Source organism: Egretta garzetta, unplaced genomic scaffold, assembly GCF_000687185.1.
Source record: "Egretta garzetta isolate BGI_Z169 unplaced genomic scaffold, ASM68718v1 scaffold11, whole genome shotgun sequence".
NCBI lineage: Eukaryota > Metazoa > Chordata > Aves > Pelecaniformes > Ardeidae > Egretta > Egretta garzetta.
Window position 1 is genome coordinate 2,571,677 of NW_009258621.1, and position 18,714 is coordinate 2,590,390.

Consider the following 18,714-nt stretch of genomic DNA (forward strand, 5'->3'; position numbering starts at 1 on the left):
GTGTGGCCGCAGCCCGCGGGGAGGCCGGCAGTCAGCAGCGGCAGAGGATGGCAGCAGCCGGGTCAAAATCTTGGGGAAGGAGAGAGCGAGTAGAAGCTGCATCAGGTGCTTTGCAGTGGAGGCAGAGTTTTTATTTATTCACTTATTTTTTTTTTTTTTTTTGTAGCTTGAGGGTTTTTTTGGAAATCTTACTCACTGCCTTTAGGTCCCCCATTGAGAATTAGTCTCTATGGGAATACTACGCAGTCTGCAACCTCCTTCTTCTAGTTAGTGTCTGGTTGGACCCGGTTGCTCTCTCCCCCTTCCCTTAAGAAGTCCAGCAAGAGCTGAGTTACGCGTGGCTGTAGGTGGCCCTGCTTGAGCAGGGGTGTTGGACAAGGTGACCTCCAGAGGCCCCTTCTGACTTCGGCCGGTCTTCTGTGACTATAAAGCTCTATCTTTGTGGGGACCCAGTAGAATTTGGGGCAGCAAATCCAAAAAATCATTTAAGAGAAGTATTGATGGGGGTATAGAAGGGCAGAATAATCCGGGTCGCACCACCTGGGAGCCTTCTGAGACCTTCAGAGGGTAAGCTGCTCAGAAGCAGACTGCAGTTACATTTATAGAGCACTGTTTTAAATGTTTTATGTTCCTTAAATTACACATCTGTTGTCTTTGCAGTGTCTCCTGTGAGTATTCACCTGGTGACTTGGTCTGGGCCAAGATGGAAGGTTATCCTTGGTGGCCGTGTCTCATATACAACCATCCGACGGAAAGGACAATAGTCAGAGGAAAAGGGAAATCCACTCGTGTCCATGTACAGTTTTTTGATGACAGCCCTACGAGGGGCTGGGTCAGTATTAAGTATCTGAGGCCGTATAAAGGTAAGCGATATAAATAAAACTGTTTGAAATGGAAATATGCTAATTGTTTTGGAAAAAATAGGCATGGAATATAGGGTATGGTATTCTCCATAGAGAAAGAGCAGCAAAGCCGGGGCTAGTAATGAGTGGGAAGGTGTACTTTGTAAGTTAGAGAAAACGGGATTTTGGGGGTCACAGGTGCATTTATGGTTATGTAGTTCTTTCAACATAAAATACTGAGCCCTCTTATTTATTAGATTAGAGCACAACCTTAAAGCTTGCTTCATGTTTTAAAGGTGGTTTTTTTTTTTCCTTTATTTCTCCCACAAGTATAAAAAAGATCTAAAGGTTATTTCCATTTTTAGCCCTGATATCCTTAAAATATTAGGGGTGTCAAACCCAGTTGTGAAGCAGCTATTTGGGAACTGCAGTTTGTCCAGAATCAAAAGACTAGGTACGGGATGTTAGGTAACTAAAATTAATGCTACTAGGCACAGGATGTTAGGTAACTAAAATAATTCTGCTGTGGTGTTATTTCTTCTAAGCGATGCAATACAGTTTTGTTAATAAAATATGTAACTTGAGAATTCAAAGTGCTTGTAGTTACAAGGCAGAGTTGGTGTTTGTCATCTTGAAGAAATGACTTAGCTAACTCATGGCAATCAAATGCAATCAAGAATTAAAACTACGTTTTGCATAAGTATCACCTTATTAATAATCATGATCTGTTTTCTCCTTGTTTTATAACTTTACCATTGCTGAAAACTGTAAATCATTGGCCATAAACTGTCATGTGTAAATCATGTTGCTGTAAACTGTTGTTAGTCAAACAAGTACTTTGGGTGTAGTATAGTATTTTTGATACGCTGTAGGGTTTGCTTATGATGTCAGTGAAACAGCTGAATTTAAACAGCTTCTTTTTACAAGTCAGAGTTGCATCTTTTGCGATCATGTAGTCATCTTTTTTTGGCTTGTTTATACTAAAACGTGCTGCGCTTAAGCCGCAGTTATTTTAAAATTAAAATGGTAATCTTATTACCGTAAGCCTTAGAGTAATTTAACACAAGTGAATTTGTCCATGGTTTATATGTATCTTTCCTGAAGGTATTTTAAAAGAATCAATTTTAACAGCTTGCAGTTGCACTTAGAAGCAAATACAGGTAGGGAGAATTGATCTGTTTAGCAAAAGAAAATTGCAGAAAAATAAGTGGCGTTCAAAACGTTTAAGCACAGAAACTGGTCTATCCACAAGAAATGTGGTTAATGCAGAACAGAATAAAAATATTTAAAATGCATGCTTTGCTTTTAAGTTCAGACAAAAAGCATCTTTGTATACAAAGTAAGAGTGTTGGAGTCTTTGGGTAAGAAAATGGAGAAGTTTTCTTACATTGTGTTACTGTTTGCTGTCTGTATTAATCCAGTTACTCAGGGCTAGACTCCTGATGGTCTAACCGTTGGACGTACAAGCAGTGGTGTTACATGCAAGTTGGTGAAGTGAGTATGTAGGTGTTGCACACTCGAGTATGCAGTTAAATGATGTGATGAGATTCTTCTCCTGCCCTTGTTGAGTTGCTAATATTAAACACAAAATGTTTCTAGGTTGTCTCACTGCATTTGCAGAACTAGAATGGAGATCTGATTTGTTAATGTGTTGCATTTGTGCTGTAGGAGCAGTTACAAGTAACTCCATGCTTTTCTACTACAAGCTCAAAGAAATGAAAATGAGAAAGAATTGTTTGGCTTGTTTCTGAGGCAGTTGGCCTCCCAGAGGTTAGCTTTGTCTACCATTGACTTAGAGCTGAAGCCTCGGTTAACAGCAGCACATGAAGGGATTCTCAAGAGCGGGTGTAAGGGCTGATTCAAGCAGATCCTGCTGTCATATGCAGCCAGCTAAACTTGTAAGAGCAGAAACAGGAATCGCCCTTCACCATGTGTAGCCTACTCTTATGTCCCCCTTCTTTCTTTCCCCAAGTTGAATACATAATATGTTATATATACCATTCATTTTTTGAGCATGGCATTAAGATGAATCTCAGCACCTTTGGGGACCCTTTCTAGAAATCAGTAGATTGGTTGACTTTGCTTTTGTGTATATGTACGGATAGTGGAAGGAGGAACTGTGGTGCTCAAGGGATGTGTAAGAGGATGAGGGAATGGTGCAGTTATTAATAGTAGGCTTTGCTTGATACCCCGCAGTGGTAAGGGTGAATTGGCAGCGTGACTGGCGATCAGCTAATTTGGCTAATAGGTTGGTGTTGGGTCTGGACGCCTTGCTGCACTTGCAGGAGCAGTTTGAACGGCCAGCAGAGCTTTAGCCAAGAGGTCTATATCTGAGGTGACTGGTGCCCATAACTTGAAGATAACTTTATGGTTGAAATTATCTATCGTTACTAAAATGGCCATGTGGTCTCAGTCAGGTCTGCTGCACCGCTAGTATGAAGCGTGGCTTGTCAGTAGTAACTATAGTTAGTGTGAGGGTGTTTAGAGCTTAGCCCAGCAGTATTCAGATGTGGTAATGAGTTACAGAGATAGAAGCGATTCTTAAGTGTTGGTATACTAGGGAGGCATTTCATTTGTGAGTGTTTAGACTTTCTCTAGGGGTAGTTTATCAGGCTGAATGAGTGATGGGTTGCTATATTTTAAGATGTGGTGGGAGTGACTGGTAACATCACAGAATGTTAGATAATTATACTAGTTGTCTGAATACATTTAACAGTGAAGTATGAACACTAACTAAAGGACTGGCTAAATGCTAGACTAGCTTCAGTTTCTGACAAACTATTTGTGGTTTTACAGGTTCGTCAGATGGGGAGACACTGAAGGGAGGTATGTTCTATAGTACGAAGCCTGAAATTAAAAGAGCAATGGTGCTAGCAGACGATGCAATGAGTAAAGATAAAACGAAGCGGCTTGAACTGGCAGTATGCAGTGAACCTTCAGACACAGAGGAGGAGGAGGAAGAGGAGGAAGCGGAGGTAAAACTCTTCTTACTTGCTGTCATTTTTGGAAATAGTGATAGAACTTAGAAGCTGTCTCTTGGAACTAAGCACGGTTTATCCTGCAATTCTCTGGCACAGTAATCACAGCTTATCTGCTCTTTAATCACGCGTGCATACGTATCTGTATGTCTTTTTTTGTACTGCTTCTGTGTTGTCAGGTCATATGCTGGTCTCTCACCTCTTCTAGTTGGAAAAACAAGTCCAATATCTCTTTGGTGTTCTGTGTGGTAAGGACTGACCTCGGAAGTTACTTAACTTACTTAACTCTCTTCATTGATCACCCCCTGGGTAACCTGGGTGACCCACTTTCTCACTCAAAGTACTTTTTTCTGGTACATCATCTTATCTTCTCTATCTGCTGTTCTTATTCCAAATTCCACTAAGTTCAATCTGAAGTTTTAATTTGTCATAGTGCAGAAATTTCTAACTTTTTGAGTATTCATCTTAAGGCCTTAAATTGGATTTTTGGAGCCTGCCCTCATCTTGTAGAGTAGCACCAAAATACAAATTCTTGTATTGTTAACACCAGTCTGTTGGTGGGGTAGCTAAAAAGTGATCTTTTATTGTATTGTGACTGATTCAAATATTATTTGAGTACTACCATATGCATTGGAATAGATATCTTTGGAAACTAATGGTATGAGGAAACTATCAATGGGACAGTGGTTTTCCTTACCTCCTCTGTCAGCATGGCCCATCTCCTCTTTCTCCAGTGTGACATTGCCCCAAGGGACATGTGCCACTCCAGGCATTGTGGTATGTTCGTGGCAACAGCACAGTGGGTACTGGTGCTTCGTACTCATGACAGTCCCTCCACTGCTGGTTTTCTTTAGCATTGGTACTGGAGTTCTTAAAGTTTTGGGCTGAAAAGGCAAATAATGAAGTTCCTTTTCTTTCTCCTAGACATGCACCATCTTCTTGAAGGTTACTATAAGGCAGTATGTTGGTAGGTGGAAACAGGTAGTTAAATCACGGCAAAACTCACATAGGCTAGTACTGAAAGGCTGCAAAACCCAATCGCGTTTCTGACATGGGTCAGTAGGAAAAAATTGCAACACAGAGTTAGCTTATAGAGGCATTCTCCTTTGTGCTGAATTTCATATAGCATATCCCTTTTGTCCAGTTTAAATGTTTTGTTCATCAGCATCACTTATGCAAAATAACAAATGAGGCTGTAAAAAATACAGAGGAGTAATTATGCCACTGGCTGGTAGCAGTTTGTTATCCAGAAAAAAATTAAAATTCTGTGAAGGTAAAAGGAATTGGCTGTGACTCTACTGTCTCTTGCTTGAAGTAGCTACTGAACATAGCTACTGTGTTATTGCATGTTTTTGCACTTCTTTTTGCAGCAGTGATACTTTACTTCGTAGCTGGAATTTTCTATACGTAAAATAATGTATTTTTCCAGCAGATGAGTGAAAGTGCTTCAGGCAACAGTGATGGCTGCAATAGTGAGGAGGATGTGAAGAGTAATAAGCGAGTAACGAGCAGGGAAAGTGCCATAAAAGCCAAAAGAAGAAGAGTGTTGGATTCTGACAGTGATCATGATGGCTCTGACGTAGAATTCAAGCCTGATGTGAAAGAAGCTGCAAGCAGCGAGGAAGCGAGTAGTGGGGTGGATGAAAATGAATCTACTGACACAGAGACAGACGCAGAGAGCATTGCAGAAAGTCCCATAAAAGTCCCTTCCAAGCGAAAGAGAAGAGAGATAAACAAGCCTGCTAAAAGGATTAGCTTAGAAAATGAATGTTCTGAAACCCCCAAAAGAGCAGCAACGGTTTCTTCAGAAGCCAAGTCTAAGCTGACATCATTTGCAGCGCCTGAAAGTTTCGAATCTCAAGCGAATGCTTGCAGTGGAGGCATTGGTGGCTTTGCGGTATGGGAACATGAAAAGCTCGATTGGCTGCAGGAAGGGAAAAAGAAAGATGCGCACAGGAGACGTCAGGGTGAGCCTGATTATGACCCGTGTACTCTATATGTACCTGAGGACTATCTCAACAAGTGCACGCCAGGAATGCGGAGGTGGTGGCAGCTGAAAAGTCAAAATTTTGATGCTGTGATCTTCTACAAAGTTGGAAAATTCTATGAGTTGTATCATATGGATGCAGTCACTGGTGTAAATGAGTTGGGCCTGATCTTTATGAAAGGTACTTGGGCCCATTCAGGTTTTCCAGAAACTGCGTTTGGCAGATTCTCTGATGTTCTAGTGCAGAAAGGCTACAAGGTAGCTCGTGTGGAACAAACAGAAACGCCTGAAATGATGGAAACACGCTGCAAGTCAATGGCCCACCCAACAAAATTTGACAGGGTTGTACGGCGAGAAATATGCAGAATTATCACCAAAGGAACGCAGACTTACAGCGTTCTGGACTGTGATCCCTCTGAGAACCATAACAAATACCTTCTTTGCGTTAAGGAAAAAGAAGACTCCTCTGGACAGCGTGTTTATGGGGTCTGCTTTGTTGACACTTCGGTGGGGAAGTTTTATGTAGGCCAGTTCTCAGACGACCGGCACTGTTCGAGGTTTAGGACTCTGGTAGCACATTACACTCCTGTGCAGGTACTGTATGAGAAGGGGAACCTGTCTGTGGACACACAGAAGATACTGAAGGGCTCACTTGTTTCTTGCCTTCAGGAAGGGCTGGTCTCTGGTTCCCAGTTCTGGAATGCATCTAAAACACTAAAAGTCCTTCTTGAAGAAGGATATTTCAAGGAGCAACAGAACTCTGAAAATGGATGTTTTCTGCCCTCTGTAATCAAATCTCTGACTTCAGAGAGTGACTCACTGGGGTTAACTCCTGGTGAAAACAGCGAGTTAGCTTTGTCGGCTCTTGGGGGATGTGTCTTCTATCTCAAAAAATGTCTGATTGATCAGGAGCTGTTATCGCTGGCAAACTTCGAGGAGTATATCCCTGTGGATACTGACACTGCAAAAACTATGAATTCAAGTAGCTTCTTTGCCAAAACTGACCAGCGGATGGTGCTGGATGGAGTCACCCTGATGAACTTGGAAGTCCTGCAGAATGGAACCAATGGAACCACAGAAGGTACTTTGTTGGAAAGGATTGATTCTTGTTGTACGCCATTTGGGAAGCGACTCCTGAAACAGTGGCTCTGCGCTCCGCTTTGCAATCCCAAATCCATCAACGACCGTTTAGATGCTGTTGAGGACCTTCTGGCGGTGCCACATAAAACATCTGAAGTTAGTGAGCACCTGAAGAGACTTCCTGACCTTGAAAGGCTGCTCAGCAAAATCCACAGTATTGGCTCGCCGCTTAAAAGTCAGAACCATCCTGACAGCAGGGCCATCTTTTATGAAGAAATCAAATACAGCAAAAAAAAGATTGCTGACTTTTTGTCTGCGCTGGAGGGGTTTAAAGTAATGAATGAAATTGTCGATGTCATGGAAGAAATTGCCAGTGACTTCAAATCTAAAGTCCTTAAGCAGCTAGTCACCCGCAAAGCCAAAAACCCAGATGGCCGCTTCCCAGACTTGAGTGCAGAGCTTAAAAGATGGGACACTGCTTTTGATCATAACCAGGCTCGAAAGACAGGAGTGATTACTCCAAAGGTGGGCTTTGACCCCGATTACGATAAAGCACTACAAGATATTAAAGCTGTTGAGGAAGATCTTCACAAGTACCTGGATAAGCAGCGCAAACTGCTTGGATTCAAATCCATGCTGTACTGGGGGGCAGGCAAAAACCGATACCAAATGGAAATACCGGAAAGTGCAATATCACGTAATTTGCCTGAGGAATATGAGTTGAAGTCAAGCAGGAAGGGATACAAGCGTTACTGGACCAAGGAGATCGAGAAGATGCTGGCTGCAATGGTTAATGCTGAAGAGCGCAGAGATGCAGCGCTAAAAGACTGCATGAGGCGTTTGTTTTACAACTTTGATAAAAATAGCAAAGACTGGCAGACAGCTGTGGAATGCATTGCTGTGTTAGGTAAGATGTTTTCTTCATCCTGACATAGAATAAAAATACTCTCATACAGTAAATGATGAAATTGGGTCTGGATAAGCAAAAAAGGCTTGTTGCTGGCTCTTAATTTGTAGTTTAAAAACTCTGGTTGTGGTAACAGCGTTGATAACTTAGCAGTGATCACCTCTTCCCTTCCTGTCAGTAAAGGGCAGAACGGTTGCTGGGTCTTCATGTTTGCAAGCTCGTTCTTCATTCCCGTTGCCTGATTGTAGGTGTGCAGCTGAGTATTTCTCGCAGTTCAGCATAGCCTGGTGGGTCTCTCACTGCTTCTGGGGTTCTCGTTGTACAGATTAGTAGCTGCTTATTAAATGAAGGCAGTGATACAGATGGAGGTATGAAAATCTAACCTGCTAGTCATCTTTCCATCTGAGCAGGCTGCTTTCTCAGCAGCCTTTAAAAATAATAGTGGTCATCGTCACTGCCTTGAAGAAGGTAGTCTGGTAGGGAGACTTCCCCAAATCTTCCTTTTCTGGGGTAGAACAGTCTCTTGTATTCCCTTCTCAGGACTGGCGTACCTTTGTACTGTGAATTTTCTGCTAGCATGAGGCACTCTGGGATGTCTTTGTTCCAGGGAAAAACGAAAGCACTGGGGCAGAAGAGGGAGGACAGGCGGGCAGCGAGCTTTGTCTAGGAACAGATTCTCCGAGTGGGCTGGGAGAGCTGGGAAGCAGTCACAGTAGCTACACCACATTTCCTGGGCTCAGCAGAGAGGGGGACAGCTTTCAGGCCCAGCTGTAATACACGTACATAAAGTCTCTAAAAATCACGTAACGTGGCCTCATTTTGTAGGTAATCAGCTTTAGAACCTTAGAGCTAGGCTAATTGAGGGGGGTTGTGCTGCTGCTTTCTGCTAGGCCAAGAGACTTTTAATAATTATATATTCTGGCAACTTTTAAGCAGTATTATGATTCTTAACAAAGTACTTCACTGTCACAGAAGCTGATTTCCTCTTTACTTAGCTTGTTCCAAATTAAAAACCAATGCCAGAAAATAATTATTTTATACATGTATATTAAAAATAGCTTTTGAAGTGAAATTATGTGGATTGTAAAGACTTCTGTACTAAAAACTAGCGGGGAACATTTTTAATCTGACATCAGTAGAAATCTGGAAGGAATAAGGAAAGACATTGTGAATCTCCCCACCTTTTACGTGTTCTTCTGGAGTACTTCTTGGGTGTTTTCCTTAACAGGAAAATGGAATGGAAATGGAAAATTATGTTACCAAGATGCTATTCAATGAGTAAATGCATTCCAGTGAATGAATAAAGAAAGGTGAAAGCGCGACTTACTGGAATTTCTCTTAATCTTATAGATGTCTTGATGTCCCTTGCTAACTACAGTCAAGATGGTGATGGACCACTGTGCCGACCTGTAATTCTACTGCCTGTGGATAGTGCTCCTCCCTTCCTGGAACTTAAAAATTCACGCCATCCATGCATTACAAAAACTTTCTTTGGGGACGATTTCATTCCCAACAACATCGTGATAGGCAGCAAGGACGAAGATAGCAGTAGTGAAGCTTCCTGTGTGTTAGTAACTGGCCCGAATATGGGCGGCAAATCTACGCTCATGAGACAGGTGATCGACTGTGTACAGGTTTATTACGTAGTTTATGTAAGAGCGAATGTTCCAGAGTACCTCTGTGTTTTGCCTAAAGGAATTACATGACTTGACTGTTTATCAATGTCAAGGGAGGTCCCAGCAGGGGTCTTTAGGGTGTGCAGCACAGTACAGCAATTGCACTGTAAAGACAAAACAGAATCTGGTAGAAAATGCCCGTGTTTAGATAGTAGATTTTCTAAGTTTTATTTCTCTGCTGAGAGATGGTTGGGAAAAAAGTGATAGAGCATCTTTATCTTTTTCAAGTGGCCTTATCGAGGACTTGGCATCAGCTGGCAAAAGATGCTTTCACAGGTTGAACAACATGAAAATAGAAATCAGCAGCAACAGGGAGTTTGCTTTAGAAATGCTGCTTGCTGCAGTAACTTGCGTTTTGAAGGCTTTCAGAGTAGTTTAATCCTACTTGAGATTATGGTGCTGCAGCTGTTAAAGCAGTAGGAAGCTTTCTGTACTCTAGTCTTTGTTTTAGGGGAAATACAGTCTCACTCCCCTTGTTCTCTGTGCGGAACTGAAGCTCCAAGCGCATAGCAAAAATTTCAATGTTTTAATGTTTGTTCTGCAGGCTGGCCTCCTGGTTATAATGGCTCAGCTGGGATGCTACGTACCTGCTGAAGTCTGCAGGCTTACACCGATCGACAGGGTGTTTACACGACTTGGCGCGTCAGACAGAATTATGTCAGGTAAGTGTCTGAAATCCAGCTGCCCAAAGTGCTTTTGCCGCTGAGTGAGTTCCTCTGGCTTTGAGCAGGGACTTGGAAAGGGGCAGTCTGTTGATTTTGCAGGGGGAGCTGGGCAACTGATTTGTTGTCTCTCATTGCTCAGAGTAGAAACAGGATTGTAGTTAGGCTTGATTTGTTCGATGTGCTTGTCCTGTGATTTTTGACAGACACATAGGACCGCTTTTTAATGTATTTTAATATTAAAAGCCTGCCTTCCAGCTGGGTGCAAGTCTGAGGAATATCTTTTTGGATATTGTACAGTTGATCGTGTTCTACTGGCATAGGTATGTTTTCTAAGTGTTCTGGAATGTCGCAGTGACGCTCAGGCAGCTGTTGGAGAGGAGTTGGTTTTGTACCTTCTCGCAAGGACTGGAGGTCCCTTGTTCCAGTTGGAATGCCTGCCTTCCGTGTGAAACCCAGTTTCTTCAGCAACGAAGAGAGAGGCAGGCTTCCTTCTTGGAAGCAGTAGTTGACAATTCTTGGGAGTATTTTGTTTTTTCCATGGAGAGGAAGACAGAAGGGGCGGATGACACAACTGGAATGGGAAAGTCTGCCTCTGGTGGTAGGCAAAGTGTCACGGGACTAGGAAAACAGAAGTATTTTTTGTGGTAATAAGAGTAATATCGCAACTCATTTAAGGAGGGTGCAGATTTTTCTGTGATCTTTGTGCCGAAAAATGTGGGTCAGTGAATATGAAAGGAGTTAAGCCTACTGAGCCTGTTGCACATAAGGAATTTGGAAATGAATCATTCTGAGTCCTTAATTAAAAAAAATATTTACACTTGCCCAAATCAAGGCTTTTCTTTGCAGCTAGAGAATTTTATTGAGGCTTTTTTTTGCCCAGCTATTTTCCATTTTGTTTAATTTCAGTACAAAAAGAAATCTTAAGAATGGAAGAATACTTAAGTGCTTATGGTAGAAACTAAACACTGCCCTCCCTAGACCACCTCTCTATTGCAGAAAAATGTAGCATTTTCAACTTTTTTTTTCCTATTAACTGAGAGCTATTCTTTTCCAAATATGTGCACAAATGCTTTAACACTTCACATCACATGGCTGAATGCCGCACAGCAGAACTAGCTTTGAAATCCATTCTTGATGCATTAGTTGCCACGCTGTGTAGTGCAACAAAAGCTGTTCCCTGGCAGTCATTTCGTAATGGAAGTCAACAGGACTTCTACGAAGTAACTTTTAAGTAATACAGTTTTAAAATTGCTTATGTAATTTTAGGGGGTTATTTTCTAAAGTGAATAAACCGTTATTCCTAAACATTGTCAAAAACATTTTCCATCCTGGAAATTTCTTTAAATAAATGCAGAAAATCAGGATTGCTGAACACTGCTTCATAATTGATGTTGATAAACTTACATTGGAGCACAGCAGTGCTCATGCAGCACAAGCACAGGAAGTAAATATGCGCCTGCTCTGGAATTACATTGGTTGCTGCTGTGGGTGATTATTTGCAATGAACCCTACAAAGAATTAGTAAATTGGGACTTAAAATGTGGATTTATTGTGTGCAAGGCTCTAAATAATTGTGTATGCACTTCTGCTTGTAATCTGCTAAAAAATATTTCAGGTCTAAATTTCAAGCCTGCTATGATCTGGGTTGCTGGAACTCCTGTAAGATGTTCAGTCCTTAGCTGCAGGATATTTCTGTTGTTGTACTTCACTCGAGTACCTATGAGTACAGCCTTAATTATCTGAATTCAAATTCATTACCTTCTGATGTCAACAACCAAACCAATAAGTCTAGTCTCTTAGGCTTGTAAGATTTTCTGCTTGCCTTTTCACACTGAAAAGCCACGCACCTTGTGCAGTTAAGAGCAAGAAGGGGCAAAAGATTCTCCCCATCTTGTGTCCTTTGTGTCCAGCTGGTACAGTTGACCAGTGCCATTAAAAGGAGACAGGTAAGGTGGCCTAAAACTTATTTACTCAATTCATTGTACTTGTGCCCATGCCTGTACTCTTAAGGAACCAAAACCTGCTTTTTCTGGCAAATGGACACCTACCATTTTCATGCTGAAAAAACCCCACCACTTTGTTTTTGTTCATCTTCAGTTTGCTGTCAAGTGTCATGTTAGCTTGACCAAGACTCTAGCGAAGATTAAATAGGGGTTTAGTTGCGGTTTTCAGATCTTTGACTGCTTCATGGCTTTTTTTTTGTCATTTCTTTTATTTAAAGGTGAAAGTACCTTCTTTGTTGAACTGAGTGAGACTTCCAGCATTCTCCAGCATGCAACAGAGCATTCCCTTGTTCTTGTGGATGAACTGGGTAATTAGTCTGGTTTTTAATACACAGAAATTAAATCTGAGATTAAGGACTGTCTGAATGGCAACCAAGTACACGGGGGCAGTTTTATCATAATATTGCTCCGACTGTTTAACTGGTCAGTATCTGTGTAATTTTCTTTAAACCATGTATTTAAGTGCCCTGGGAACTCATATACCACCTCCCACCCACTGTCATCGTTAGCCTCTCTCTAGCTGAGTTTTCCTGCTTTCCCTTGCATAATTACTTGCAGTGAGCCTTGTAGGGAGCAGAAATGTCTTTTTCTGCTGTGCAGAAGAGAGGGTGACTGTTACTGGGCAAACACTTGGGTTACTTCACCCTGCTGCAGGGCGGCTCCCACTACTCGCTGCTGTTTGCCAATCTTCCACACAGCGAGGAGGGAGAGAGCCCAACACTACAAAGCGATACACGGCAAACGACGCGTTGCCTTTACCTCTGCTTTTCCCTTTCTCCTCCAGGCAGAGGCACGGCTACTTTTGATGGAACAGCGATAGCGAGCGCAGTGGTCAAAGAACTTGCGGAGAAAATCAAGTGTCGGACTCTCTTCTCCACACACTACCATTCGCTGGTAGAGGATTACTCGCACAACGCGGCCGTGCGGCTTGGCCACATGGTATGTGTGGGGAGCAGTGTGGTATAGGATATAGTATAGGAGCATTTCTGGTGCCGTGCATGCTTTTCTGCATTCTTCTGCCTGGAGTTGGCAGCGTCCTGAGAAAAGGATGTGATGTCTCATGCATTTATTAGCTTGTAACTATTGCCTAGCTGACATGTAACTTACTCTTTCTAGGCATGTATGGTTGAAAACGAGAGTGAAGATCCAAGCCAGGAAACAATTACATTCCTGTATAAGTTCATTGAAGGAGCATGTCCAAAGAGCTATGGCTTCAATGCAGCAAGGCTTGCTAACATTCCGGAGGAAGTTATTCAGAAAGGGCACAGAAAAGCAGAAGAATTTGAAAAAACTACCATTTCACTGAGAGTATTTAGGTAAGTCCTTGGTGTTCCCTTTTTAAGTTGCCCATTGCTTAGCAGGCATCAGTTTTAAAATTTGAGCAGTGCCTTTTTAGTCTCACAGTAGAGGGGGAAGTTGAAACTAGTGTTGTGAATATCAGATGTACTTCACAGGCAGTGAGGGAGGGAAGTACTAAGGCATGATGACAAGATGGCCGAGATGATGAGTAATGCAGTATTTTAAGCCGTGGGTCACTGCGCCAGTCTCTAGGGCTGAGCATTTAATTTGCACCGAGGTGCTGGGCTGGCTGGCAGCTGAGCCGAGCTGCAGGAACAGGTGAGTAAACCCGGTGCCAGGGGCAGCTGCGCGGTGCCGGTGGGCACTGGGGGACCTTGCAGTGGTACCGGAGTCCCCAGGTGGCTGCTGCTGGCAGCCTTCATGCCAGACATGAAATGGCATCCATGCCTTGTAAAGCTGCCCCAGCAAGAGGAAGCTTGGGCCCTGCCCTGGGCGTCGGTGTTCGGCACAGCTGACTCTGTTGTCTCCCTTAGGTATCTGTGCCGCGTGGTGGATGGAGCGGCACGCGATGCAAACGCTGTTCAGAAACTTACCGCGATGATCGATCACCTTTAAGCCCACAAGTGGTTTTGTACTGGCAGTTTCTGAAAAAGGTGGTATCGGACAACGTTATGATCTAATAAACTTTATTTTTTAAAAATGACCATTTTTCCATTGTCTTTCCTAGGAAATTAAACCCTTTAATTCTTACCTACCCTCTACATAATGGTTATTGAGTACTCCACAATATATTAAGTCTAGATGTTATGGTACATGCATACACTTTCAGGCTGTTGATTACCCACTGTCACCAATACACATAAATGGAAAAAAGCTATGAAACTGTATAGGGCTGTATATATACTTGTCTCAGCTTCATTAGAGCAGGAAATTGCTGTGATTTCCAGCAGGTTATGTAAGTAACGTCCAGACTGTTCAAAAAAAACTATGAACAGAGTAAAGTACAAGACTGTTTTGAGGAGACTTTCTACTGTGTACTTTAAAACATAGTAAAATTTCATTCACAAAACTTAGTTACATGGGTACTTTGTTTTATAGTGCATTATAGTCTAGGAAGTCTCATTAAAACACTCGCTTTTTTTTTTGTTAGGGTGGTTTGAGTACAGACTATTGCTGGGGCGGGGAAGGAGATTATTCTAACTTCAGAGGACACCAGAAAAATTGCTGGATATAATTTAAGATTAGTGTTTTCTCTTTCATAGAAAGAACGTACATACTGGGACATGAGTACAGTTACAGCAAGTCTAGGTGTGCTAACAAAACAGGACACATTCAAGTACAATAAGATTTTTTTGCTTGAAATTAGAAACAAACTACATGAGATTAAAGCATTAAAATCATATTTCTCAATCTGAATAAATGTTAAAAAATCAAAAGAAATGCAGAAGTGCTAGCTCACATTTTTTACCATGTTACAAAAGCAATTGGTACCCATGTCCATAAAGGCAGCAACAAAGAATGCTGCTTGTCTACAGAATAGTACTACTGCAAATTGGACTGCGTTTCAATGCTACTTGTAAAAACACCAGCTTTCAGAAGTTGGTATCTGTACAAAATTGCAGCTTATTTTTCTTCACTTCTGTCCCTTCAAAGTCTTTGTTTACACAGTAATGCTAAAACGCCCAGTTCTGTTATCCTGAGTCAACATATTGCCACTTTCTTTTTTGGTAGGTTGAGCTCCATAGTGTCAACACCTCACACATCCGCTTTAATACAGTCTCTTTCTGCAGAAATGGGCAAGTATAACTTCCTCCAAAAAAAAAGTTTTAACGGTTATGATATTAGAATGGCAGGACTTTCTTTCTGAAAGGAATTCAGTTGTGCTGCAATGTATTAGATTCTATAGGTGGAGCAGAGTCATATAGTGTATCTGTATCATGTGTAGGCTCTCCAGCAAGCGTACAGGGATTAGACAGTGTTCCAGCACCACAGTCACAGAAAAACCTAGGGGGAGAGAGAGAGCTTTAGTTTCTGCTTCACTTGCGTTGTCAAAATCGCTCGCCCCCCCTCCCTTGAAACGTACCTATCGTGTCTAATGAATTCTACGTCATGTCCTTGATGGCACTTCTTAATGCAGTTCACGCATATGGCATTACGGTCTGTGGTGTTGCAGGTGTGACATCTGAAGTAGAACACATCACGTTAGGCACGAATCAAAACCCCAGGAGCTGCGAAAAGCGCGGGGGCAGAACAGCACTAAAGGATGGGCGTGCACAGGACTGTAAAACCCCAGCCTTTCACATGAACTTGGGTTTCACGGCATTCTTTTGGTTGCCTGTTCCGAAAAAGCAGTTCTGCTGTGTAACCCCTGAGGCTCAGGGTCACAGCAGCAATGCATTTTCCTCAAGCCCACTTAAGACAACGTAGGGACTTGTTTAATCCTCCTCAGTGGCAGTTGAGGAAGAGCACGCATCTGCGTGTTAACAGACAACGTGGCAGCTGGTTTAGGGGTCTGGCCAGAAGAGAAACCGTGCTTGTTTGAAAACCTTGCGGTAGGTGATGGAAAAGAACCTGTTACCTGTAGAAGTCATGCATCGGATAGCTGGTGTAACTGGATATCTTGTACAAACACTGGCCTCTACTGACAGCTTTTTCTATGGCATCTTGATTGTTCATTATTTTGTTATCTGTTGGGGGGGGGAAAAAAGGAACTAATCACACATGGATCAAGGACTTTTTTCTTCTTGAGGTGTTAAAGCAGAGTCCCCGCCCCCCGTTCATTGCTAAACCCATTAGGAACAGTTAGTTCTATGCCTGCATTTTAGTTTTGGCATTTAAGTATATCAAATCCTCAATGCTAGGTTACAAGGCAGATGCCCAGACCAGACAGACTGTTCCTCTTTACACGCAATGAATAAAATACCTGATAAACCTTCATTTAAATACTCTTTGTGAATTGGTTTGTGAATAAATGGTTAGGGAAACAAGCCTTCCTGTTCAGCTTAAGTTCTCTGTTGAGAAGCCCAAAACCCAGATGTTTGAAAGCCTCTCACCTACCATAAGGACTTTTACACATGCCTTAGAAAGCAGAAAGTCATGGCTCTTCCTCCAGGGGAGTTTGAGGCACTTCCCAACACAACAGAAGCGGGAATCAGGTCTAACCACCTCCAACATTTAAAAGACGTGTCCCACGCACAGCGAATTTGATAAGCCTCTCTGTTGGGGGTTGGACTAGATGACCTCTAGGGGTCCCTTCCAACCCAAAACATTCTATGATTCTACGATGATTCCGTTATTCAGCTACTAGATCCTCTGCCACATCCCAAAGTACATGTCAAACTAGTTTTGTCCACCCCCAGTAGCATCCCAGCTCTGGGATGCAGTCAGCGAGCCCAGGAGCTGTGAAGCAGGGAGCCAGAGCTTGTGTTTTAAGTGCTGTAAAGAATATCCAGGGAAAGGCCCAGCAAATACAGCCAAGCAGGTCAAAACGCTGCAAACTGAACCTTTTTCTTCTGGAATAACCTCCTGGAGCCGACTGGCATTCAAACCATCCCTCCAGTCTCCTCCATGAGGACCTTCTCTCATGCACACTTCCCCACTATACATGGGAATTTTATATATGTGGACTGTTCCCTATTTTCTGGAAAAAAGTGATTTGGGATTGTGAATATTCACGCTTTTAGATCCTAAAAGCCAAGCAAGGCACGTTTGAGGATGTGACAAAAGACTTTCCATTATACTAACGTGGAACTGGAATTTGAGATGGGCCAAAGACCCGTAAGCGGTCCAGAAACAATTTTGAGACAGAAGAGCTAATGACAGAGTTTTAATATGATAGGAAGACTTTAAGTTACCTTTGAAAGTGTCTGGCTGTCTAAAAAACTAAGATAGCTTGGCTTATTACCTTCAGCTGAAACTCTGAGTTAAACTCAGCTTAAGGTGATGCCAAATCCGAACCAAAAATAGGAAAAAAATAATGGTACGACAAACCCAAAACTCAGCACCAAAAAAAAAAAGTAAACTGAACAAACACAACCACTGCGAGGGCTCAGGCTCACCTTTCATCGTGACGTTGACACCAGATGCTAGAAATAAGCCTCCAAAGCGGTTGTTGAAAATCTGATTGCCTTCTAATGTTGCAGTTGCATGATTTGTTATTTCAATACCTGTATTGGGTCATGGGAACAAGGAAGAGAAAAGGAAGTGGGAAAGTTAAATCCTTAGTGGTTGTGCATTGTACCTCGCTCATGATCTACAGTTTGTTCATTTCTTTTAAACCATCATAAACTCAGAGGGAAAAAGGAAAATGACATAGCTAGAAATTGCACTGTAATTTGCCAGGAAAACTGAGGTTCAAATGAATCCTTTCAAAGAGCTACAGCTGGCATGCATGGTTTCTGGTAGTAACAGTACACTACTAGTTTATCTGGTAATAAAATGGAACTATGATCATGTACTTTCAAGGGGGATATGATTTTTGGGTGCTTAAAGCCATCATCTTCACATATACTTGGAAGTTGTTGTGCACATACTTTACCCTTTTTAAAACATATTTTTAAAAAAGTTCTCAAGATAGGCACCTAAAATTAGTTTCTTTAAATCTTAGCTTTTATCAGTAACCCATGTCTTCCAAGTCATTTGTCCAGGACTGCTCTTGACAGCAACCTATCCTTCCCCCCCACCACACTGAAACACCACCTTTAGAGGCTCTTCTCAGAAAACTTGCTTCTTCTGAAAGAAAGATGGGAGAAAACTCAAGAATGCAGTTTTAGTAGAAATGGAATGGAATGCAAGACGTAGGGAACTGCAATCATTAAACAGTAAATTGCACAAAAATCACTACGAAACATTCTTCATCTCTTTTGGAGTAAGAAATCGCTCATCTAATAACTCTTCAAGTTTGTGGAGTAAGGAATTTGAACTTGGGATGCAGTTCAAATCTCTAAAATACATATTCACCCCATTTCCTAAGTTTTAAAGCAGTGCTAAAATATTCAAACCAGCATCCAGCAGATCAACTGTAGATTTGCCCTAGACAACTTTATCAATTACTTCTAAAATAAAATTATGAAAAAGTATTTCACAGAAAAATGAGAAAGCAGACTATGTGTTATTTCTCAACATGCTAGTAATGCCAGAGACTGCCATAAAGATACTCTGGCTACAATTCTGAGTTCTCAAACCATTTCTAGAATACACCGAAGGATATCCCAATCTCTGTTAAAATGTCTAAATACTGTGGGGTAAAGAAACACAGGTTAGCTTTGTGAAGAACTT

The 18,714-nt window shown here is 42.0% G+C and overlaps 2 protein-coding genes across 4 annotated transcripts in view; one reads left to right on the forward strand and one right to left on the reverse strand.

Annotated features, from left to right (window-relative positions):
* Nucleotides 1-667: 667 nt before the first annotated feature.
* On the forward strand, nt 668-14,070 carry MSH6 (mutS homolog 6). Its single transcript, XM_009648202.2, has 9 exons — nt 668-863; nt 3,639-3,817; nt 5,250-7,794; nt 9,145-9,410; nt 10,015-10,132; nt 12,357-12,446; nt 12,923-13,077; nt 13,255-13,454; nt 13,971-14,070. The coding sequence occupies exons 1-9, from the start codon at nt 704-706 to the stop codon at nt 14,050-14,052; spliced, it is 3,795 nt and encodes a 1,264-aa protein (XP_009646497.1). The 5' UTR covers nt 668-703; the 3' UTR covers nt 14,053-14,070.
* A 74-nt stretch (nt 14,071-14,144) lies between these two features.
* The window catches only part of FBXO11 (F-box protein 11), a 40,169-nt gene continuing 35,599 nt past the window's right edge, over nt 14,145-18,714 (reverse strand). For all 3 annotated transcript variants that reach the window (XM_035903602.1, XM_009648199.2, XM_035903601.1), the window contains exons 19-22: nt 17,496-17,603; nt 16,016-16,124; nt 15,521-15,619; nt 14,145-15,441 (exon numbers count right to left, since the gene is read on the reverse strand). In XM_035903602.1, coding sequence (XP_035759495.1) covers nt 15,312-15,441; nt 15,521-15,619; nt 16,016-16,124; nt 17,496-17,603 — 446 coding nt within the window. In that variant the 3' untranslated portion in view covers nt 14,145-15,311. The remainder of the gene's footprint in view (nt 15,442-15,520; nt 15,620-16,015; nt 16,125-17,495; nt 17,604-18,714) is intronic.